Source organism: Solenopsis invicta, chromosome 6 (assembly GCF_016802725.1).
Source record: "Solenopsis invicta isolate M01_SB chromosome 6, UNIL_Sinv_3.0, whole genome shotgun sequence".
Classification (NCBI taxonomy): Eukaryota; Metazoa; Arthropoda; class Insecta; order Hymenoptera; family Formicidae; genus Solenopsis; species Solenopsis invicta.
Window position 1 is genome coordinate 6,150,266 of NC_052669.1, and position 25,772 is coordinate 6,176,037.

The following is a 25,772-nucleotide window of genomic DNA, read 5'->3' on the forward strand; positions in this document are numbered from 1 at the left end:
TTGTTAATTTAATAATTTTTTAATTGTTTAATTAACATAAATATAATACTTGCATAATTATTAAATTAAATATTTATTATAAATATTTATTAAATTTGTAAAAGAATCGCTGTCATGTTGCAGTGAGTTTAAATGATTCGTCGTAATTCAAAACAATTGTTACAATTTAGAGCGAAATATGTGATGAAATGAGATAACGCTAATATTTTTATATGTATAAAATAATACGTAATTACAAACGTTGTGTAAAAACGTTGTGTAAAATAAAAGCATAATTTCCGGGGAAGTTAGGAGCGACAGGGGAATTAAATTTCACAAGCGGACTTTAGTATCCTTTTGTTTTATTTCTACAAATTAGCGTACATCACACTTATAAATTACGGTTTTAGTGCTCGCCCTTCAGTGTGCACAGCTACGCCGAGACGTTAACCTAACGCTTTCCTATCGGTCCTCGTAAAAATGCGGTGAATAAATATCTAAGTACAAAAGCACGGCTGTGTCAGCGTAGTAACTAATAAGTGTTAATAACGTATAGTATATGTGATCTACGTGTCTTAATATGGAGCTGTAAGCTCATTTACAATAGCTGCGCGCTCGATATCAGGCCAGTATCGCGGTCCTCGATACACGGCGATCGTCGTCATCTGCGGCCGAGCGAGCTTCAATCGGAGATACCATTTTAAATCTCATCGAAAGAAAAGAGAACAATTCGTTCGTGACTGAATTACTGAAAATCATCGACCAAGCCAAAAAGAGTTCGTGAAGAAAAAAATTCTCAATTAAAATTTAATATTTAAAAGGTCAACTCCATCGATTATATATAAAGTCTTTTGTAGCTACGACGACGGCCGAGACGATCGTCGCCGCATTTCGGCCGCGCGCGAATTCCGGGTCCCGAAATATTCTCGGTTCCGTTAAACGGAAAGCGCCAAGTGCGCATTTGTTGCCACCCTCGATCGTATTTCAGTCGTTTATTTGAACGGGACGTGCGGCGAGCCGACCGGCAAGCCGATCGCCGGTTTATAATGTCCGTGCGCGCGCGCGTGCGTCTCGCGTATACAAATATATGTATATATTATTACATTTGGAACGCTCGCGCCGCTGGACATCGTATATCGAGCGGCCGTCTGTTTGTTTGGCCTGAAATTCTGCGCTTTGGAATGGCCGGCTGTCATGGAATGATGTCATGGTGAGTATCGTGGCCGCGCCTCGTCCACGTAGTAGAGACTCTCAAGCCGGAGAATGGCCAATCCGCCATTTTCGCGTCGAGCAAGAGGCACGTAACGCGCGCGCGTGCTTCTCGGATTGCAAGCAACGGTGCCGTTAACAAATTATGGCTGTCAATAAATTATTATTAAGAACAATTATGCAGGGGGTGATTCCTAAGTAAGTTAAATAAAAAAATTTAAGGGGATATTACTTGGCTTGTTTTATGAAGAGAAGATTCTATAAACATATGTTTTAAAGTGTTTTGTTTTTAAAATAGAAAGCAATTAAGTTAAAAAAAAATGTGAAAGTTTCGAAAATCTATACTGAGAGAAAAAATATCTTGCAATAACAAAATTTTTATCTAACACAAAATTACTTACTTGGTGGATCCTTATTTACTTGCAATCAAAATTAAAAATTTTTAATTGAAATATTTATGTAAATAAAATGAAGAAATAGTTTTCATTCAAGTAATATTTTCTTGCAGTTCTAGAAAATATTTATAGTTAGACTATTTTTATATTCAAGATAATCAGATTTTTTAATCGAAGAAAACAATTTAATCAAGTTTAATAATATTATTAGTTTACTTGTAAAATCATTATTTGAATCTAAAAAATGTAAAAATATAAAATTATATGCTTAAAGTAATACGTCTGTTTACTTAAAAAAAAATATATTTTTATTAAAACACAGTAAACAAATACTTGCATGTAAATATATGATTTTAAGAAAACATTTTTTTCATTAAAAAAATTTTTCTCTTAGTGTAGAAAGACGCTCAGAGAGATTTTAATCAAATTTGGTGTACTTACATGTGATTTTAAGAACCATTAAAATATTTTTATTCAATAAAACATTTTTAGATCCGCCAGAGATATTCGGATGGATAATCATATTGAGTTTTTAAAATTAAAAAATAGTATTGCACTCTTTTTATTTTCAAGAAAAAAAAAGAAAAAAAAATACAAAATACAGTTTTGGCAGTTTATTTTTACATTTACTTAGAAATCATCCTGTATCAGCAAATAACATGCAGAACATCGATTCTTTATTGATGTGTCACACGGTTCGATTTTAACTTGAAGAAGAAACATGATCTCTTCTGAAGATATCAAATTTAATTCAACAAGAGTGCAACGTGCAACAATTGAGACGGAGTTGCTGTGATAACATTGTAGTAAAAAGATATTGTATATAAAAAAAAAATTTTTTTAAACTAAATATCGAATCAAAGTAAAATTATGAAAAATAAAATCGTTGTTTTGCGTATTTTAAAACGAAAGCGCAAGACTACGAAAACTCAAACGATTTGATTTCGCCAAATTCTGGCTTGAGTATCTCTAATATATAGATATGTATATAATAAATTTCAGCGCAGTTGGTTCTGCGGTCTACACACACACACACACACACACACACGGAAAAAACGGATTTACTAAAGTGTCTAAAAATTGAGTTACATACAAATCTGAAAAAAAAATTATTTATTGTTTGATCATCGAAATAATTTGGTAAGATACTCGAACTCGTAAAAATATCAAAACTTTTTGCAACATTGATCTTCATACTTAAACATTCCTATATACACTGAAAAAAGAATTTAGTAATAACAATTAAGCCTAGACGATAGTTGCTAAGCTTTTGTGAAAATTTCAATAATTTAAATGTTTAATTAATATAAGCAACATTTAATAATAGTTAATAATCCTTTGACAACCGTTTAGTAACCGATTGATTACTATTCTTATATGTTTGGAGTTATTAATATAATCATTAAATATTACTAAATATTTAGTTATATTAATCAAACATTTATTTAAAATTATTTTACCAAAGCTTGAATATTATCACCAAACTTTTTCAATGTAATTATTTTGATGGACCGACAAAATTGTTTTTAGATCCGTATTTAGCTAAATTTGTAGATACTTTAGCAAAACCGTTCTTTCGACGTATCTTTCTTTCGTGTAGTTTCCCACTGAAATTAGGAAGAGAAAAACGTATTCGCGTCAGATTCAAATGCAATGCTTGTCCGAGTTGTTCACGAAATTACGTAAAATTTATATTATGCTCTTTATGCACTTTTCAAAACATGCTACGAACTCTTTATATTTCAGTTTATTTAAGACGGATATTACGCGAGCGTTATGCACGTAATTACCGCGATATCAAAATTACAGACTTAGAGCGATAACACTCTAATTTCGACTTTCCTTGAAAAGTCTCAAAGTCATAGCTTCCAATACGGCATTTCCTTACCTCCCCTTACCTTTCTTAACAAATTCGCAATGCCGTCAAGAATTAGGCAGTCCCTTCCTAAAGAAAGAACGCAACTGATCTAAAATCGACACGAATGAATATTCGAATATATCTGCGTTTATACTATAATTACAAACTTTATCACACGAAGTTCGCGTTTAGCCGCGCATTCCGCGTACAATTCGCGATCAGACTCGCGCACTATTTTTAATAGGGTGAATCTCTGTAATTACTCATTACGTTGCATTTGGCTATCTCTGGGGCTCTGTACGCCCGGGAACGCCGCTGGGATTTAACGCCGCGGCGGTTGATCCGATCACAATTCATTTATACAATAACTTTTATTTTTACAAGCAACTAGGTCAATGTAACAAAATTGTCGACGTAATAAAATAATCTTTATTTTACCTTCTTTTATTTTTTACGCGACGCATTTCGCGTAATACACAACTTTAGCAGCGTCGTTATCTACAAGTTATCCCGGACCTACCGTAAAATACGTCAACAAACGTTTCAAGGAACTCGACGCTGACTTTCCTCGATTTTTAAGAATTACGACGCCACAGATAAAATCATTTACGCGAATAAATTGTAAAAGTTGCAAGTCACGAGTTTTTCGATTCTTAAAAATAACTTTGAGATAATTTCAATAATTCTGACCTTCGAGGAACATTTTAACACTTAGCCGGAGACATTCAGAGTCGAGTTCCAAAAATCTGTCCTCCGAACATTTCGCGGCAGGTCCGGGACGGTCTACGCTTATGTATAGGTACGTAAAAATCGGACGCGATTCCGACGCAGCGCGCCTCTCGGCGCCGCAAAACGAAAAGTGTACGTTGGGTATGTTTACCTCGCTTTGGTCTACATATAATTCTGCCACGTCTCGATGCCGGACACATAGCGATGTGCGTATTGTGCGTAGGGCGTGGACACGTGCGGATGGCCCATCTGCGTACTCGCGTGCGAGTGGTGCGCGTTATGGGCGGATATGTACTGGACCGGCGGAAGGGGAGGCTGCAGCTCGTGGTACCTGACCATCTCCTGAGTCCTGTCCTCCCATGACGACACCTCCGCGATCGCCTGCTCCGCGCAGTGGCGCTTGATGGGTCTCTCGACCTCCTCCTCGTATCTGGAAGCGAAGTAAAGTGTCCCGGCGTTCCGTAAATCGCGTTAGAAAGAGAAACGCAGAAGAAAAACGAGAACAGGGGTAAATTTCGGGAAATCTATTAACCCATTTTACGACGTGCCTCTTTTAACTTTTATCCAACATCATCTAACGAAACGTAATATTTGCATTGAATATCGTATAATTGAATCCTCCTCGCTTCGAATTTGAAGTCACTGTGAAAGAGCGTAATTACGGCGGTCTCTCTACCTGTTGAGTAACCATTGCGAGGCGGTGGTGACTTGCACGGGCGGGTACTGATGTATCGGCGTGGTCTGGGGCGGTAAATATTGGTCGAGCTCGTTGTTCTCGACCTCGTACTCCTGGAAATTCACCGGGAGATTCAGGCCGAGCCCGCCCAAAGTGCCGAGGCCGTTCAACTGGTTCTCCTCGCCGGGTAGGCCGTCACCGACCTCGATATACCGAAGATCGACCGCCGGCTGCTGATGCGAGGACTCGCTCGACGGCGTGCCGTTGACCAACTCCTGATAGTACACCGTGTTGTTCTGCGGAAGCTGATTGCTCTGCGAATCAAGCGTCTTCATTTCGCGGGACGTCAACGGTTGGTGATACGAAGGGTGCACGCGGAATAATTTTGAATATAATTAGAGATCGAAGGATTAATCTTTTGCGGATCCACATCGAATTGGACCTCGGCCTAATACTGTAGCCTGTCGCGTAATTTCTCAAGCATTTGAATCTGCATATGATTAGAATCAGCAAACTATACATTTTTAGTATCTCTGTATAAAACTCTCCAAGTAATTAAAATTTTTTAATTCAAGTTAGATCAAATGAAATTACGGATGAACTTGAACCGTAAAAGATTAATTTGTTCGATACAATGGTTGCCAAGTGAAAATTAAATGGCAGTCGACTTACTGTTCAAATTATTATTGTTAGCATTATTGCAACTTGTTGTTACATTTACAGTAATTTTATCAACAATAATCGTAAAATGTCAATATAATATCTGAATCGTTTCTCTCTCGTTAAATCAGAAACTCTCAGGTCAGAAAGCAATCGCAAGGGGCGCATCAAATACCTGATTGACGTAGTGTTGTCCCCTGGGTGTCGTAGGGGGTGTCGGTGGTGAGAGACCCTGACTGGGTGTCGTGGGTGGCGAAGAGCTCACGCCGCTCTGCGGTGAGTTGGGTCCCTGAACGCCTCTAGGACTCATATCCTCCTGCTTCAATGACCTGGTAACGCTGAACGTCACGTTGCTCTGACTCCTCGTGGGCGAACTCTCGCGGCCAGAAGTCGGTCCGTTCTGCTTCCGACGTCGGGGTTGATACTTGTAATCGGGGTGCTCGCGCTTATGGATAACGCGCAGACGGTCGGCCTCCTCAATGAAGGGTTTCTTGTCATTGTCGGACAAGAGCCTATACACAGTTAATCGTGTAACGAGAAATTTTAATTATGCTGGACAAAAGAAAATAGTATTCATAAGTATCGTACGAGTTTCGCGGTAACATTTAAGCTGCGCTTCCACGGTTTTTCCGCGTGAAATTTCCGAATACCGCTGTAATTTCAAGATGTACATATCGCGAAGCAATTGCCGGGCTCGGTCGTGAAATCTGTCGTCGGCTCGACGTGATTCACGTCTCTCGCGCTCGCGTTGCACGTATATACACAAGCGAGCGACAAGCGTCTCTCCTCGCCTCGCCTCGCCGTTCGTGGCCGGTCGTCTCTCGCTATCCAGCGTCAGAAGAGGCTCGGAACGAGTGCGTTTCCATCGGCGTCTGATATATACTCTCGAAGAGTCGAAATGGGAGGTCTGGTTAGTGTTTCTGGACGCGTTAAGGCGCTCGAAGGCGCGCACAACTTGATTCGCCTCGCGGAGCGGGGCACGGTGCACGGTTACGGTCCTTAAATGCTCTTTGTGTTTATATTCCCACTGGGCTCGTAAACCCCGCGGCCGATAAGGTTTTCCGGTGTAATAGAGAAGAGATTTCGAGGATTTCCGTCCTGGCTACGCCAGGCGCGTCACGGCTTATGCCGCCCAAGCGCGATTCACATTTCTTACCCTTTAATCACCCTGTCATTGCATTAATAATAAACTTGTTCTGCAGGAAGCAGAATAATCTCGGAGATTCGCCGCGCTTTCTCTTGTCCGCGAGATATCTGCGATTCAGGTCGTTCCCGCTTCTATACCCGAGTTTTGATATCTCTTTCACATTCATCCTTTTGAAATGACTTGGCGCGATTGTTAATATGTTTCTTTAACTGCAACGCAAATAACGCACGTCGCGTCGCGCAAAGTGCGAAGAGTAGAGTAGAGGTCGTCATGAGAACCGCTTTGAGGAAGCTGGTGATACATCATCTGGAGTATTCGCAAGCTCGGGATTTAAATCCCACGACGGGAGCTAAGCTCTCGAGCGGGTTGACAGGCACACGTTGAAGGCACGTATCTCAAGCTTAATCGACGCCGCGGTGTTTTGTCACCGACAGAAGAGAGTGATGGAGGAGAGGGAGGGGGAGAAAGAGCGGCAGATAGACGGAGAGAGATGACGAAAGAAAATCCATCTGGTCAATGGACTTGCCACGGGCTTTTTTTCGGCCACTGGGTGCCGACGATAGCGAGCCGTCGCAGCCTCTCTTTTTCCTTGCCAGATGCAACGCAGGGTCAACCAATTTAGATCTGCCTCTCGCCAGTATTTTTACGAGGTTACTTGTACGTACGTTGTATCAGATGTTGTACCCGGTAAAGGAGGAAAAGGAGGAGGAGGAGAGAAATTCACACGGCCGAAGGTCGCACGAGCTCAATCTCGATGAATCCTCATCGCGAGATTCTAATTGAATTATCACGCCTGTCATCCCGAGTAGCCGTCGACAAATCGCGAAATTGTCCGACTTTCTCGAAGCCAGATACCTCGAGCCAGCTGCCAAGGCTAGGCGATAATCGCTTGACAAGATGTACAATGTTAAATATTAAAAGTCCGAGACTAATAGCAGCTTCATAAATAGACGGAGACCCCGTGAATGATTTCCGCTAACGTAGATTACCTCGAACGGAGTAGACGTAGTCGTAAAGTCCCAGTCATGGGCCGAAATGGCAATTTGCGCTTTTACTTAGAACTGATAGCGGCTACCGCGAGAGGAGAGGATAATAGCTATATCGCGTTCGAGGGAAGGTACGACGTGTGGAGGAATCGTTCCTTCCGGGAGATAAGGTACGGATTTACCTGTTCTCTCTCGTCACGCGCTATTTGCAGGCGGCCCCGGGGTTGCGGAGGGGCAGGTTCAGGAGGAAAAATTCACCTGACGGACACAAGGCGCCTATTGTGGTCCCCGGGGGCCCCCTTTATCTCCGACAGGAACCGGCCGGCAGCTGCGAGCACGCGCCAAGGATGAACCGGGGGATATCTGTTTTCCTTTTGTCGACAAACACATCGCGTTTGGAGTATCCGAATGGCGATACGCGTTTCGAGACGACGACGAGAGAGCGCGAGAGAAGGAGAAGGACCGAATGCGAGAAAAAGATTTATCTCCAGGCACACTGGCACCTGGCCCTCTTCTTATCGGGATTGACGTGAGACAAGTCGGCGTCGAAGTTGGCGAGGATTCGACGCGCGCCGATGTACGCAGTTGCGATTAAAATTATTGCGCCGATCACTTTTGATCTTAAAAGTTTGTGAATTACCGCCTTATAAGTGCGTAATAGTATTCAATATTTCAGTATTTTAAATTATAATAATTCACATTCATTTTTTACCAAAATAATATTCGCAGAAAATTTTTTTAATAATCCATATATTGAAGTAATATTCTACGAATATAAAAACGGACATATAACATTAATACAATATTCCCATAATATTAAAATAATATTATTAAAAATATTGATTCCCGAAATAAGATTTTAATATTATTTTAATTTTTTATAATATTCGTTTTTGTAATATTCTAGGAATATTCTAGGTGTGCCATCCTCGTGATTTCTCTATTTACAGAGATCACAAATCTCGTGTATTTGTGATTTTGTATTTTTCTACGTTTTCACATCTTCATTATCTGCATACACACACACACACACACACACACACAATCTTTTTATCTTTCTTTATGTATATAAGATCGCAAACATCATTATAATTCAAGTGTAACGATATCTCCTTTATCCACTTGTCATTTCGCGAGCGACCGCGCCATCGACGTTGCGATCTGTACATACGCCAATCTTCGCAAGCACGATCTCCGTTGAGCTTGGCCGTTTTATCGGTCTCATCGGCTGGCAAGCAAGCAACTTTGACCGCGCCCGCGTAGCGCTATCGCTCTAGCACTGTGTTCATTACCGAAGATGACTGTATCATATTTGTTTCTGCGCGAAGGTGGATCAAAACGTCAGAGTGGCGCATCGCGACGTCTCTCAATCGACGATCGATCGCGCGCAAATTCGATCCGTTACACGCAACGAAGAGCGCTCAAAGACGATTTGGCTAGTTCATTCGCGCACGAAGCCTTGGCACAGTCACGAAAATACCTCTCGCGTTTGGACGAGAACGTGTTAATTGCCACTAGGTCCATACCGAAAAGGTGCTAAATAATGACTTTTTAAAAGCCGAAAACCGTAGGTCAACGTAACGTCTCAAGGACGGCTTTTGTCTCTTCCGAGTTGTACGAGCAACCGCGGAGTCATACCGATCTCGTGTGTGTGTGTGTGTGTGTGTGTGTGTGTGTGTGTGTGTGTGTGTGTGTGTGTGTGTGTGTGTGTGAGTGTGATCCGAACCCTTCTCCATTTCGTCTCCACATGTTCCTTCTCTTATGCAAGGTCTAGCCGTAGGTAGATAACGGCCCGCGCACGAATAGTGAATGTCATTCGATCGCCATCGACACGCGTTACAGACCAATAGATCGCTAATGAGCCCCGATACGGCGTTAGGAAAAAAACCGATCCTTAATGCCGAGCGGCGTCTTATCTTTCGGCGAAAGCTCCGCGCCGTGACAATCCCCGGGATATCGATCGTCGATCTTTGGCGAGCGATCGCGATCGCGGCCGGTGTTATTAAATGATTCGCGACGGGGGTCCATGTCGGCGCGTCCTCTGATGATCGTTTATGTGGCCCACTGGGGCACCTCGTTAGTCCCAACCAGGAAACGGAATCGGCCACGAGTCATCCCGGGGCCCGTGTACACATCAGGGTGTATCAAAAATCGTGCGCTCATACATTTTATTTACTTGTAGTACATATAATCTTATTCTCTCTCGATTTCTGTCTTTTCCCTTACACACAACGATAGAAAAAGGTATTTTAAATCCACTTTGAAGAGACGAAAGATTTTTCAAGGGTTATACGAAAATCGCCATGACGGGAGAGCGACACGAGCGTTAAGGGGATTCGTATCTTGTTGTAAAGACAGGGCCGCCGACGTCACGCCGATGTGTGTTCACCGCTGTTACATATGCGACCCGAGTTCACGGGTCTCGAGAAGCAAAAGACACTTGTACCACGTGCAGTCTAGGCGCCACGTGGTGCGGGCGTGTTTAATACATACATACAATATATATATATATATATATATATATATATATATATATATATATATATATATATATATATATACACGTGCCGCTAATACCGAAAGTAAAAAAAAAAAAGAAAAAGAAAAAGGAGCAGTCGCGAATTTGCTGGTAAAAATAGAACGGGTTACGTATGAACAAGTGGTCGCGGGAATTGGAACGCAGTGACTCTGAACTTTCGTCGTGCAATCTTCGTTGGACGATACTAGAGCTCTTTCCGGTCCAGCGATTTAATTTGATCGAAATCGCATAGCGCCTTGCGCAAGTGAAATCGAGTACGATTCCAAAACAGTTAAAGCATTATCTTTATTCTTCTTTTGGTGACTGACTTTTTTTCCACCTCCACTGTGAAAGGGAGATTGAAAATTCTTTGAATTTCTGTGAAACCATTGCAAGGATAAGAAATGTGTAACTCAGTCGTCGTATATTTATTAGAAATATATTAAAATACGGAAATACTTTCAAGTTTTTAGTAGCATAAATTATAAATTAAAGAATTTTGATTTTTTGGCAATATCTCATAAATATTAATTTATAATTTAATGTTATTATTAGGTAATATTACTAATATTATTATATTATAATTTAATATGATATAATTAATCAGACTGGGGTGCAAACGTACCCCACACATTTTCGTGTGGAATTGTAGTCTAAAATTTATAGTTCTTAAATTACTTCTCTAAAATTTAAATGACAAAGATAGAGAGAAGTACAATTTTTATAATGAAATAAACCCGACTCTTTCCATTTTTCCACAAAAATTTCACAAAGATAAGCTTCATTTTGATCCTTTCACACTAGGAAAAAACCTTTAGTACTTTCAACAAAAGCTGTTTAATCGAGGCATTTTTTAACTACAGCCAAATATTTCGTTTTATACAACAAAAAATTTGGTTGCTTCTACAAAATACGTGTAAATTTAAAAAATCATTTGTTTATGTTAATCAAATAGTTTTGTTCGTTATATTTTAACCAAATTATTTGTTGTTACAACAAAACATTTTTCCTGGTGCAGCCAAAGTGGTTGAAGAGTTAAATTACAATCGCCAGTCTCTTGTCGGTAGACTTTTTATCTTGCCCGTTCGAGCGAATTTAACGTTAAATGGGCGATAAACGTGCAGGTGGTTTCGAATCAACGGCAACTGAAACGAACAGCAGCACATTTCCGCGCTTTCGGCTCGCGATCCGATTTTCTTCGAACGAGGCGAGCGCGAAACGAAGATCAGCGAGCGCGATTCTCTCGCATGGCTGGCCGCCGCCTGGCGAGCTCGCATCTGTGAGAGAATCGAGCTTATCAGATCGGGAGAACGGAGAGGCATCCGATTGAAGACACGTGGTGCCGATTAATTTTATCGAAACAGTGTCTTTCCGCCGGGCAGGCAAGCCGCTGAAGCCCTATTCGTCGACTAAACACTCGAGTGCGCACTTACGTTTAATCTTCAAGTGCGCGACTTTTATATAATTAAAATAAAATCGAATCGAACGAAAGAAAAAATTGAAGTAAAATCTTATATTGTGTTGAGGTAAACGATTAGTCAGACTTTGTCAGATTTTGAGCTAAATGTTTCTAATAGAGAGAGAGAGAGAGAGAGAGAGAGAGACCAAATACAATAATAAATTTGAAGTAATAAGATTTTAATTAATATTTTAATTGTTAAAATATTAATTCCCAATCTAATTGTTAAATGCGTGGTTTTACAATTTCTGTGTTGTAAAACATTTTACTAAGATTTTACGTCAACGTAGAATAATCAAATCGCCGCGCCTCTCTTGGGATTTATCACGTTACCGATTTACGTACGCTACCGTTCCGCCAGACGGCTCAAAATATTGACGCAAGCACAAAGAACAGGCGACACTCACCGCCATAACTTTCCCAGTGTTTTCGACAGCTCGGCATTGTGAAGCTGAGGGTACTGATCGGCCAGTTTTCGCCTCGCAGCCTGGGCCCACACCATAAACGCGTTCATGGGCCTCTTGACGTGGGCCGCCCTTTTGTCGCCGGAGCCCCTGCAAATTCGAAGACATTATCTTCATTGGAAACGATACACTTCTCTATACAAATTTACGCAAACGTTCTTCACTATTACGCCTTCAAGAAACCTCCCATTCAGTTCACTACGAGTATGCACTCTGAACGATTAATAATTCAATCCGCCACGTCGTCAGACTCTTACGCAACGTTGTTTTAACACGCTGTTATCCTTTTGGAAGTTAATCTATAGTAACTTCTCCCGCGAGACACACACACACACACACACACACACACACAACTTCAATAAAAATATTTTTACGGTATAAATTTATAGCTAATATACTATACACACAGAAAAAAAAATTAATTGTTTCATACATATAAGCAAGAATATAAATTCTTTCAAAATTTTATATTCTTGAAGAAATTATTCAATATCAACCTACATCATATGTTGATGTTGAAAAATCGTTTTTGTCAACTGCCTTCTTTAAATAAATTAGTCATAGATAATTGTGCTGCGTGATATGTGCATTCGATCGATTTCGTGAGTCCCTGTGTAGAGTCAAATGCCCCTTTAAATCTTCATAGAATCGCGCGGATTCCCGCTCACGACTCGAAGAAACGCGTGCGCAGACGGCGACGACACCCATAATATTTTTCAGATCGTCCGGTAGAAATAAAAGATAAACTCAACAGCGCGGGAAGGATTTTCTCCCCCTTTCGCCTCCACTCTGTCTACCTACCCGGTCGGCTATTCCGGCGGATAATCTGGTGACTTGCAGAAGAAAATAACCAGAGGCGCGACGGCACGGTGTATGCATACACACGCGCACACATGCGTGCCCGTATCGGGTTCTCCGCGCGGGCTACCCCCGGGTCATCCTGGCGAGCGGCGCGGAGCGTTTAAAACCGGCCTTAAAATAACACCGTGGCTGCCGACGTGTGACGGGTAGGAATGGACGTATCCCTTTCTTTCCGAGAAGATGACTTCATAAAACTTTTGCCCCGTCCAGAGCCCGGGGATCGACGTGACTGACGTGATTGCCGCGCCGCGAGAGAGATATCCTGGGCCCTTCCATCCTCCCCCTCGCCTCCCTGTTTTTCTTTTTACCCTTAATCGAGGATTCTTTAAGGACTCGCGCGCGCGCGGCCGCCCGAGCGGACGAGTCGAGCCGTAAGGCGCGAAGAAACGGACGGCATACGGTATACGAGATGATTTTCTGTCGGGAATCGTTAGGTGGTTAAAAAGGGACAGGGCAGCGCTTATTCAAAAATGACTCGAGACAATCGAATTAAGGTACGAAAGGCGCATGGATCGGCCGTAATGATATATTGGCAGTATACAAATGAAATCAGATCAGTAGATATAAATCATGTGTATAGATAGAAATCATGTCATGTATATTTATCGCGCGCGACAGTGTGTTTGCCGATTTTCGTTGCGTTAAAAAAAAATGAAAAGAACGATTTTGTTGAAATTGAAGAAATATGAAAATAATTATGTTGGATCATTAAAGTAATTACACTGCATTGAGAAAAAGTTTTCATAACTATTGCCAAATTTGGCAACTTTATCGGTGATAGTTACTAAACCTTTTTTTTAGTGCAATGTAATTATTTTCATATCTGTATTACGAATAAAATCGTTCGTACAGTGTGCAGATAGGATGAAAGGATCGTTCCAGGGGATTCTGGCCAAGAAAAACGGATCCCGAAGGTACACCACGGCAGTCTTGCTGCAGTCGGTAGCCGTGGGCCCGTGCAGGGCTTGTAATCGGACTTATATCAGCCGTTCGATTCGCGCGGGGGATTACACGGGGATAAGCGTGGCGAACGCGCGTAACACGCGGGTGAAAAGGACTCCGGCGCGCGTCTCTCAAGGATTCGAAAGCGGTCCCCGCGGTACATTTCGGCCTCTTTGAAATGAGAGGGGCGTTAAATCCGTGTGTAAACCCGCGGAGCCGTTGGTAATTAGCGTGGGCTCACTAACGAGGGTTTTCACGGCGCTCCTCGACGCGCGAGCGCGCGAGCGCGCGGCACACACGACGCGCGCTCGCGCGTTTTACCTGGATATACGCAAAAAAAAGGAGGAAAAAAATACGTACGATGCGTGCGACTCCGCGTTCGCGACGTAGGCGTGGTACCGTGCAGAACGGCGAGAACACCTGAGACGATATCACGCTCATTAAAGAAAAAGGAAATAAACTGTGACAAGCTACAGCTTAATAATTTTAATTAATATGCACATTCGTCGGTTTCGAAACGCAGCTCTTAAATTGAACCAGAAAGGTAATATCACAATATCAAATTAATAATTTATTTAATAGCGCTAATGCTATACGCAGAGAAAAGTTTCTTTGAGTAAAAAAAATTTATTCATCAAGGTTTAATTAAAGAAATAGTTTGGATAAATAGACGAAAGAAATGTATTTTTAAAAAAGAACCAGAACATTTGAATTATTTCTTACGTGCATTTTTGAGTATGTATTACTAATCTATGAGACTTTTCTCTTAGAATTTATTCTTCAAAATTATGGTAATCGTGAGACATTTTCTTCAAAGAATTTTATTAACATTTTACCAAAATTTAACCAAACTGTTTAATTACATTATACATATTGCACATATTATCAAAATCATTTTGTAATAAAAAAATTTACGAAAACGATAATAAAATTCTTTGTTGTGTAAAATTCCATATTGTTTCGATCACCATGATTTTAAAGGGAAATTTTCTCCGTTTTTGTTAATTTATTTTACTTACTATCACTAGTATCTAATATTATTAATATTTTTACGTTCAGCAATTAAAGTTCGAATTAATATATTCAGTACGGGTCGCAGCTTCTGCTGGACGCACGATACGCTCTATCCCACGGAAGTCCATGGGAATTAAAAACCCAGTCGATTTTATCGGGCTCTATCGCCGGGAATAAACACCGCACCCTTGCATCTAGCCCTCCCTCTCCCCCTCCCCTCCCTGAGATAACCTCGTAATTGAGGGTTAGCGATAAGCGCGCGTAACGATACACTCTGTGATTTCCGTGGTCCGTCCTTCTCTATGATCTATAACCACGTACCTAGCGCGCGTAATCGCTCCTCCTTGTCATTCCGTTGAATTTTTCCGACGCCTTATCTTCGACGCACGCGACAGTCGCATCGCGTCGTCTTCCGCACATTCTTTTTTTACGCACTTTAATGACTTTGAGATTATAACGATGAGATCACAAGCAGATCTTCATATAAAAAAATCAGCATTTCTGGTTTCTCGATATTATTTGATCGAAGCTTGTGGCTTTTCAGAGAATTTTACAACTTCCAAAGTGTTCCGAAAAAATTCGCTGCTTTAGCATAAATACCATTTTTGATAAATTTGCTTTGCCAGTCGCCTGTAGCTTTAAAGTCATTGCCAAATTTTATAGATATAATCCAAATTATTGTCCCATAATTATTTCAATCGTAAACTGCTGCTTCATTAAAAGAAAAATTTGTCGAAAATCTAAAATCTTTAATAATAATAATAATAATAATAATAATAATTTAGTCCAATACGTTCAATTAAATATTGTGTTGGTTTAATTAATTCTTCTTGATTAAAAAATTTGAATGGTTGGCACGAATGAACTTTTTTGTTCAACTAAATAATTGTTGAATCAATCCAATGTTTAATTAAACGTATCGGACTAAATATTTCAGTTTTTCAATAAATGCTTGTCTCAGTTTAGTGATCACAGTGCATCCAAACACGTGTAATTTCCACGTTTAATGAAATTAACGTAACTCAAGTCTCCGTAGACGCTTCGATAAGATACTTTTCTGTATTCAATAGGTTGTTTTTTTTTTACCGATATTCTTTTTGCAACAGCAATTATAATCGCAATAAGAAATACCAATTGCGTGGCATCGGCAGCTATTACGGCGGCAGATCGGAAAGCGTATTGCACAATTTTCCACGTAACGAGGTCGCGCTCGCGATTTTATCGGCTTCGCCGGCGATCTAATGATTTTTCATCGGCGAGCACCGAGTGACTCGCCGAGGACACCGCTCGATGACTCGCGTCATCCCAAAGCGCGAGAGGAGATAGCGCTTCATTTTCCCCCTTTCCTTTCTTTTTCACTGTTCTTTTTTCTTCCTTCCTTTCTTTCGGGTCGTTATCAGCTATTTTAAGACACCGCCTGTGCCTTCCCACGATCGAGGAGGGCCGAGCAGGCGGCCGCGCGCGGGTCGCGGCGATCGGGCATTAATTAGCCAATTTGCGTTAATTGGCGACCGAGGACATTTTTCCGCGAGACTCGCGTTTCCCAGGCCGGGGAAACGAGTGCGTCATAATTGAGTTAGCGTTACGTATTTTTTTAAGGCCGCGCCGCGCGTTTCCTCGCCCTCCTCTTCTCACCCCGACGGCTCCGTCGCGCGACTTGTTCCTTCTTCTTCTCTTTCTCTCCTCCGGTTTTTTTTCCCCCCTCGCGCGAGTTAAGTCCGTGGCGAGGCTTAACAGCGCGGCCACATGCGTCTATGTTAACGCTTCGCTAATACGGCGACTCGCGACGATTAAAACGCTTCGCGAAAACGTCGACGAAGCTAGATGAGAGAAAAAAAAAAGAAATACGTTTCCAACCATCGAAACCATATAAACCATCGAAACAATGTTGAAGCACCGAAATGAAATATCAACGTGAGAGAAATACATGTTATAATTTTGCAATATAATCGATATCTTACTGGGCCGCGAAGTATCAATATATTTAAATTTAAAAAACAGTCATGTTGATAGAAAGCGGATATCTTACATCATACTCTCAAGGAGTGACATTATCTTCCATTACGTGATACTCGTGTTTTTTTTCTTAATTTTAATTTATTTAATATTGTCAGTGTATAAAGTACTTTGTTTTTTTTTTATTTTTAGATTTTACATAACTATATATTTCGTTTGAATTTAGAGATAAGTTCGAGTCTGTCGTTGACTCGTATAGTTGGGGTCTAAATTAGGCGCGCAGTTTCGGGGAACTTGTAAATATATAAATTCACCTAAGAAATTATTATTGAGCACTTTTTTGATTGGTATGGCCATTCTCTCAATTTAAATATAGTGAAATAATTTTACGCAAACACTGACCAATCTGATCGATATTTTTTTAGTCCCTTTGTCTCGTTAAATTTTTTCATCATAGCAAACGTGTCTTTCAATTCTTTTCAAATATACCCCAGCAATAAAATATTTAAAACACAACTAAAGAAGTCTGCGACCAAACGTCTACTAATTTAAGGCTCTCACAATCAGACAAAAGATTTGAACATATTATATGTTCATCTGTTTGAATGATTCGAAGTAAGAAAAATGAGTATGTAGTTCGAATATTTCAGACAGCCCGAACAGTTAGAACTTGAACATTGATCAGTCTGTAACGTCAGTTCATTATATCTGAAACTCAAGCAGTTCGGACAATTAAAGAAAATTAGAAAGCAGTTTTTCACGAATTTAGGTTCGAACCATAATAAATCCTTTTTTCTGTTTTTTTCTTTTTTTTAGCTGAACCGACTGCACTATAGTTCAGTTTATCTGTCTACTTCCAACGTAAAGGAAAAAAGATAAACTGTGAACTGAAAATAAGGTGCAGACAATTTAGCTAAAAGAACAGGTCTAATTTTGGATCTGAAGTGAGTTCAAACAGTTTAAACGTATCTTCAGTTTGAAAAGTTTTATTTGACATTCGATCTCGAGAGTCGAAATATCCGAACTGTTCGATCACTCGATATATTTCCGAACATTAATTTGTATCCATTTAAATTAATTTTACACAGAAAAAAATTAGCATCAAATCGACAATCATGTCTCATGTATGCAAGAATATAAAATCTTGAAAGAATTTGATAATCTTAAACAGACACAATTTACTCATATTAATTTGTATTGAAGAAATTATACGAATTTGTTTCTTGCATGAAAAATTGTATTTCTTCACGTGAGCTTCTATTTAAAGATTGTCCAGTTCTTTCAAGATCTTATATTCTTGCATATACATATATGAGAAACATATATGAGAAAATATTTGTTGTTTTTCCGTGTATCAATCTTGATTTAACTTATCTTTTATCTTTTTCCTGTTCTAAGAATTAAGAAGAGATAAAGAGATTGAAATTGGATCTACATTGACAGAAGCGGACAGAAAAAGATTATCATCAAAGATAATCGTAAAAGCGAGTGAAAGTACCAATTTTCGAGAGATTGCATCACCCGAACGAAGCGAAAACGGTCCAGAGGTGAGAAAATAATACTAGAGGCTTTCAACCAGAGTTTAAAGGGTTAAAGAGAGAGATGAAAGTACATCCTCTCTCTCGCATCAGGATTGTGACAAAAATCTTTATGGCCAGACTCTGATTGAGGGTAAATTACTAATCACTAAATAATAACGAGTCTGCCACGCGATACACTTACTTGGTAGCAACGGGTACCAGGGTCCAGTCGTATCCTTGGAGAACCTTGGCGACGGCGGCGCTGATCCCCTCGCCGCCATTGGCGGCCACCGTCGCGGCGGCCGCGGCAGCGGCGGCGGCGGCCGTCGCCGACGCTTTCCCGTTACCGTTGATGCTGTTGTTGTTATTGTTATTATTATTATTGTTTCCGCCCGCCGGCGAAATCGACGCGCCGCTGCTCTCCGGCTTGACGTCGTTCATCTTCATCCCCTTCGTCGCGTGCGTCGCGCGAACAACGTGGTCGTTGCGCTGGTGATGGTGGTGGTCGTCGTGGGTGCCGTGTACGATCGCACGGAGATCGATCGAGCAATCCGTCCTGCCGATTTATCGGGCACGATACGCGGAAAGCGCACGTCTCATCTCGTCTCAGCCGCGGCGAGGATTAGATCGCGGATGCGATCGATCAGTTCGCCATCGCCGCGATATCGCCGGCCGATTTCGTTATCGCCTTATCATCGCGCGCGGCGAGAGCGCGCGTCACTTCCGTTTCCCCGCGATTCTCCGCGCACGGAGGTTCGACGACAGAAGTTTCGCCAGCTGCCGAACCGCTTTCGCTCTATCCTCCTCCCTCCACCTCCGTGAAGTTTCGACGATTTACGTCTCTCGATCGACGTCTCGTACGCGTCACAATTTGTAATCAATCTCGCTTGCGTGATTAACGCGCGACTCTATCTGCGTCGGCCGCTCTTTTTTTTTCTTTTTTTCTTTCGCTCGTCGCAGTTCGCCGAACTCCGGTCGCTTCTCTTATCTTCGGCCGCCTCTTCTTTGTCCGTCTCGAAAGTCCCGCGCGCCTTCCCCGAGAGAATGCGAGATCGGAGCGTGAAATCAGGCGATCGGCAGTTTTCCTCGATCGGTCAGTCCTCTTATCCTAGATCGTTGCACTTCGCTTCGGCAAACTGCTTCTCACTTCGAGCCAGCGAATTCTCGACTCGCTCAGCTGGACAGCACGTGTCTCGGTACAAGGCAGATACCACTGACGTTTAAGCGGATTCTCGTATCATTCGTCGTGTATCTTTCGAAAGGAGCAACGTCCAAGTGTTCAAGCGAGAAGTCAACCCATTACATCACCAGAACCGGAGTTATCTGGAAACGGAGTTCGCGGAAATCCACGTGGAGTCCACGTCCGATCCGTACGTTCGTTCGAGATCGCAGAGAACCGTTAACTCCCGGCACCAGCCACCCGGTCTCGCCGTACGTCAAGAAACTACGACCTGGCAGTGCAACGACGTTTGAACAGTGTTTCGCGTTTCGAGAACTCCGAGGATCGCGTTCGCATTAACTCGCGGTAACTCGCACTCGAGTCGAAGCTCTCCGGGGTTTCCGGCGGGTCGCTTGTCGCGCGATCGACGCTCGAGTGAGGTGGTTGCATCGCCTCGGGGCAGTTTCCACCACGAGGCCTGACACATCGTTCACTCGGCGCTCGGCTGGCTCGTTTTGGGGGCGGGGCAAAAGCAACGCGCTGGTAACACTTGTTGCTCCGTCAAGTCCCGACGCAACGGTCGCGTGTGCACCGGGAGGGAGACGCCGACGGCGGCGGCGGCGGCGGCGGCGTGGCGGTGGAAGTGGCCGGAATATCTCGCCACCGCGGGTGGAAGCGAGACGGGGAGAGGCACGAGGCATTCGGTCTGCGTATCTCGCGACCGTCGTCGTGCTCGCTGTCCCGGCCTCGTCGTCGTCTCGACGACGAGGAACGCGGCCAAATAAGGCGGCACCCGCGAGGCTGTTATATTTTTTCTCGCTTCCTTGTATTAATAATATAAGTAATACACCATCGTCAATGGAAAGATTCCACGTTATCATAATCAACGTACGAGCAAGAGCGAGCTTCGCCGTAGCGAGAGGACCGCAATCGCAATTCTTATCCTTATATATTTAGACAAACGGTCAATCATTGCGATAAGTTTGCCTTTAATTAACAATAATTGTAAAAGAACTGCTATTATTAGTTAATCAATGAAGGATCGCTGAACATTTATTCATTGAAAAAAATCAATTCTCATACACTTTAATAATAAACAAAAACTCTTATACACTGAAGAAAAATTTTTTTTAATTTTAATAAATATCTGTTTAGTTGGAATGAAATAGTTGGAATGAAATATTTACTAAATGAAAATAAATATTTATTTTCTAATATACCACTCATGAACTACTAATTTAATTTAACTATCATTTTTTTATTCGGTAAATATTGATGTACTATAAGTAAATATTTCATTGCAACTATGCAAACAAATATTTATTAAAATTTAGTAATTTTTTCTCAATATACGTAACTATACAGAGAAAATAATTTTGCTAAAATATTTATAATTTTAACTGGACACAGATCTGAAAATAATTTTGTTAAACCATCAAAGCAATTATGTAGAATATTGATTGCTAGGAAAATCAAAACTTTTTGCAGCATTGTTCATCATGCTTGCATGTCCGTCATAATTATTTTCATGATTCAACAAAATTATTTTCACATCTGTATCTAGCTAAATTTTTAGATACTTTAGCAAAATCGTTCTGTATGTAATAAATTTTTATTAACAAGAAAATTATATGTGATCTAAGCAGACAAAAATTTTTACTGCATAATAGAGTCTCAAAAGAGTAAATAAAAATTATATACTTGTGACGACATTCAATTGCCTTCTTTTGACTAACAATAAGTTCTCTATCATGAGTTTCATTTTAATATAAAGTGTTGAAAAATTTTTATTTTTTTTTTATTCGAAGATTACGATTTTATTCATGATATGCTGTCAAGGATTGGAGACAAAGAATGCGGATACCATCTCGTTAGCCAAAGAAAGGGTGTCCTGCGACAACGTTGCACCATCCGTCTGCAATCCTGGCATTTTTTCGCGCGAGAGACCACTCTCACTGACCGACAATCAGACATTAATAATATCACGATTTCTCTCTCTCTCTTTCTGTTTCTGTCGCTGTCTTTTTTGTCTGTTCTCGTGCGGATAGATCATCTCCCCTTTCTCGTGATACCGCGTTCCCTTCTCCTTCAAGCGCTGTCGGAGATCGCCGGTCATTCCATTTATATTTCGGTGTTCTTTCGCTGACAAGAGAGTTTCCATGGCTACGATATCCTCCGAGAGGATGGAACCAATCGTGTTTCTGCTCGCTCCACCTATCTCTCGCCTCTTTTCTCTCCCTCTTCTTCCCTCCCTCCTTCCCTCTCCGTCTCTCTTTCCGCAGCTCTTCAGTCCTCTCCGCCGTTCCCGGTCGCGATCATCTCCGTTCCTCCGACGTGGTCCCGTCGATTGGTCCGGCGGTCGGCTGCAATTATGACGTCGCGTGGAGGAAAGTACGCTCCGCATTAAGACCGGTTGCATGCACGATTGCATGTTGCACTCATCGGCCGACCCTCGCGGCGACCGGACATTTGCGCTTTATATACGTTTCGGCAACGAAAGTTTTGACTCAGAGATGAGATACAGTCGTTCGCACTTCGAGAGGATCACTTTCGATATCACTTGCGAATCTTACAATGATTTTACCTCTCATATTTTCTTCGCATTTTTTAATTGATAGCACAAAGAAGACAAAAAAAAAAGACGAAAGAAAACGACTATATTATGATATGATGCTAGGTTAATAAAGCTCTATGCCTACGAAAAATTTCCACTTTTAATAAATTTTATAAATTATTTATAGATTTTTTGTAATCATCTTGTTCTCGTAAAATAACATTATTATTAACCCTCCGTAGGCAATCATATTTTTACTGCTCTAGGTTTTCAAAAAATCTAGAAAAATTCAGAGTTACTTTTCAATATTTTTGCTAGGTTATCAAACAGTTATTTGACTGAAATGTTAAAACTTTTATTTAAAATAGAAATTTGATAGTAAAATTGCGCCAAAAAGACATATGTCTACGGAGGGTCAATTATCCCATTAATTCTTTTTTTTCCGCAAAATAAAATATAAAGCCTCTCTTTAAATGCCATTAAATTTATTTAGAGTATGTTCCGTTATTTAATTAATTAATTACATTATTACTAATTGCAAATACATAAAGTAAATTGCATAGTGTTTCTTGAATATATTACTCTTATTACTTTTAGTATGATATAATGAGGTCTCCTTTAATATTTGTCAATTGCATTTGCATCTTTTAACACACACAGATCTTGACGCGTATTGGTATGCTCAGGCAACTGTCTCTGGAACGCAGCTCGAGTCATTAATCAAGTCGCTTGTAATTAACGATTTCGTAAGCGTCAGTCCGAGAAGCCCGAGCGAATTAATTAGAAAGCAATGGGAATCGACTTGAGTTTCACAATGAAAATTAAGCACATCGAGTACGACGAGAAAGATTTGCAGATAAGGAAAACGAAGCACCTAGATGCATTCCTAGATGCGGTTAATTTTCTTATGAACAGAAATAAGATTTCTATCTTATTTTACATTATTTTGTTTTGTAGGAGGAATACATTTCTAGCGTTTAACCCTTAATTAACATTCTACAGATTTTTTGAAAGTTTCGTAATTCTATACTCCGGAATTAAGTGCTCTCCAAGTTTTTATATTTATACTCGTTGGAAACTTTCATGTGTCATGCAAGTTGAAGGCTGAGTTCCTGAGTACTGCAATATTATAATATACTTACAAATTAGATGTCAGATAATTTTTCTGGCATATAATTGTTAGAAAACTTGTAATTCCAGAGTGCAGAATTAAAGAAAAACTTGCGAAAAATTCAAAGAAATTTTTTTTTATCTTTTCCCAAGGATCCTTAAAAAAGTTTTTATAGATTTTTGTTAAACATTTTTTTCTTAAAATTCTATAAAATTGCAAATTTTCTAATGATTGATTACATGCTAGAAAGATTATCATCTGGTATGTAATTTATAGATCGTCACAATATGCATGTCAGAGCCACTGAAAATGCATTCTGTGCATACAGAAGGCATTCCAAATGAGAGAAGTCGACGGTTTGTTTGCCGACTTCTCAAAGCTTATATTGTATCTTTGTATTCCCGTAAAATAAAAAAATGAATTTATTATTTCCATAAAGAAAATAGTTGAATCATTACCGTTGAAATGAACTGGCAAGTGCACGATTTACATAACAATAATAAAGATACACATATGTTATGCAATAATCAAATCATTGAAACCGAGTACACGCAAGGAGGGATAGCAGCTGAAGAATTGATGATTGAAGTTATACCTGAGCATATAATATAGATGTATTTTAATGATATTTTAATTATCTTTCAAGAGAGCTCAAGAGGATTAAAAAAAAGTTTAATTTTCTCAGCTGTAAAAATTACTTCTCTAAACTTATTTTTTAAGTTTGAATCACATTTTGGAAGCATACTCTGTGAAGATAATATTTCACTTACGAAACTATTCTCACTTATTTCATAATCATTGATAGTCTGTTTGAAAATAGATTTGGTTATTACTAATAAAAATAATGCAGTTGGTAGAAGTAACAATTACTGGCGTTGCGTTTCGTTTCTTCCACCAGTAAAACCAGTAGATAATCCCAAATAGTCCGAAACGTCAGAAAGATTTTCAGGTTTAAAATTGCGAACATTTCAACATTACCGCAAGCTTGTAGTAACATTATAGAAATAAATTTTTAACTTAGGTGAAAACTTAATAAATTAAAGTTCATGTGTTTCAAAAATAACTAGTTAAAGTTAAAAAGTATCATTTTTAAAATTAACTTAAGTTAAAAGTTATTATTAATTAACTTTATTATTTAACTTTTAATTTTTTAATTACTCAACCTTGCAAATGAGTTTATAACGCGGTGCGATGCGAGATTTTCCTAAAGCCCGTATCAAACTACGCATTGAAGATTGAGATTGAAGATTAAAGATTGAAATTTGACCAATCAAAACAAGGAAATTTTAACTCCTTTTATTTTGATTGGCCAAAGCTCAATCTTTAATCTTCAATTTTCAATGCCTAGTCTGATACGGGCTTAAAAGTCGTTGCGGTATTCTCGCGCAGCGAGAGAGACCAAGGCTCGAAGCGCATGTGCACGCCGTCTCTGTTAAAGTCCCACTCCGGTCGTTGACCGCACACGTGCTTGCCGTCTGGGCCGCCTCCCCACTCTCTTCGGCCGACGGGCCGAGTACGGTCAACGACCCGAGTGGGGCTTTAATAGAGGCGGCGCGGCGTACACGCACGCTTCGGGCCTTGGTCTCTCTCGCTACGCGAGACTACCGCAACGACTTTTAGGAAGATCTTTGCATCGCACCGCGTTATACTCTCGTAACTCTCATTTGCAGGATTGGCTAATTAAAAAATTAAAAGTTAAATAATAAAGTTAATAACTTTAAACTTAACTTAGTTAATTTTAAATGGAAGGAAAAACAAAGAAAAGAGTTTAAAATGAAAAATGAAAGAAAAAGAAAATAGAGCAAATATATACAAAGCAATAATAATTTTTAATAATTGGATTAGGTGTAATATTTTGAAATTTTGATATAGAAATAAAAATTTATTTAATAAAATATTGATTTTTTTCTGCCTTTCAGAAAAAATCACATGTAATAGACGGATAGATATAAAACGTGTTGGATATAAAAAAGAAAAGAAATAAAATAATAAAAAATGAAAGGAAAAAAAAGAAAGTTTTTAAAAAATGAAGGTGAAGAGTAGAGAGAGAAAGAAGAAGGAAAAGAGTAAAATTTTAAAAATCCATATTTTAATAACATTAATCATTAATGTAACATTTGTTATAAAAAGTGAATGTTAGAATCATAACCCAACATTGAAAGATTAAAGAAACATTGCATAAACCATACATTGAAACATTGTAATATTGTATGGAAGTTACAAAAGATTTCTGCAATGTTACTACAAGCTTGCGGTAACGTTGAAATATCCGTAATTTTAAAGAAAATCTTTATGACGTTTTAGGCTATTTGAGGTTGTCTACTGGTTTTACTGGTGGAAGAAACAAAACGCAACACCAGTAATTTTCATTTTTGCCAACTACATAATTTTTACTTGTAATAACCAAATTTATTTTCGAACAGAGGGAATCATCTCGCTTGATACTGGGATCCACTGGGTTGTCATGCACACTGTTGTCCGGCGTGAACGCGAAACAAGTGAGCTACGAGTATGTTGAACGTACTTTCAAATATGTAATTCTTAATTCAAGAATAATTAGCTTTCAAATAATGTA

General features: G+C 40.0%; 2 protein-coding genes across 3 annotated transcripts in view; one reads left to right on the forward strand and one right to left on the reverse strand.

Moving 5' to 3' along the window:
• Positions 1-18,272, forward strand: part of LOC105200991 (zinc transporter ZIP11) — a 136,623-nt gene extending 118,351 nt beyond the window's left edge. The window contains exon 8 of the mRNA XM_039450216.1: positions 18,252-18,272. Within this exon, the coding sequence (XP_039306150.1) occupies positions 18,252-18,257 (6 nt within the window). The 3' untranslated portion in view covers positions 18,258-18,272. The remainder of the gene's footprint in view (positions 1-18,251) is intronic.
• Positions 322-20,123, reverse strand: LOC105201237 (transcription factor SOX-9). Of its 2 annotated transcripts, none has more exons than XM_039450212.1 (5): positions 18,576-20,123; positions 12,024-12,152; positions 5,682-6,018; positions 4,847-5,160; positions 322-4,600 (listed from the first exon to the last, which is right to left on the reverse strand). In XM_039450212.1, exons 1-5 carry the CDS (start codon positions 18,818-18,820, stop codon positions 4,333-4,335), a joined length of 1,293 nt encoding a protein of 430 aa, XP_039306146.1. In that variant the 5' UTR covers positions 18,821-20,123; the 3' UTR covers positions 322-4,332. The 2 variants fall into 2 exon arrangements, with proteins under 2 accessions (XP_039306146.1, XP_025991181.2); XM_026135396.2 differs by having other exon boundaries at positions 12,024-12,170; positions 18,576-20,121.
• Positions 20,124-25,772: the final 5,649 nt, after the last annotated feature.

Coding starts and splice junctions, on each gene's coding strand:
- LOC105201237 (XM_026135396.2), bottom strand. CDS start 18,820: ATGAAGATGAACGACGTCAAGCCGGAGAGCAGCGGCGCGTCGATTTCG. Junction 6,019..12,023: donor ACACTGGGAAAGTTATGGCG/GTGAGTGTCGCC, acceptor AACTGTGTATAG/GCTCTTGTCCGACAATGACA. Junction 4,601..4,846: donor TCGCAATGGTTACTCAACAG/GTAGAGAGACCG, acceptor CTTCGCTTCCAG/ATACGAGGAGGAGGTCGAGA.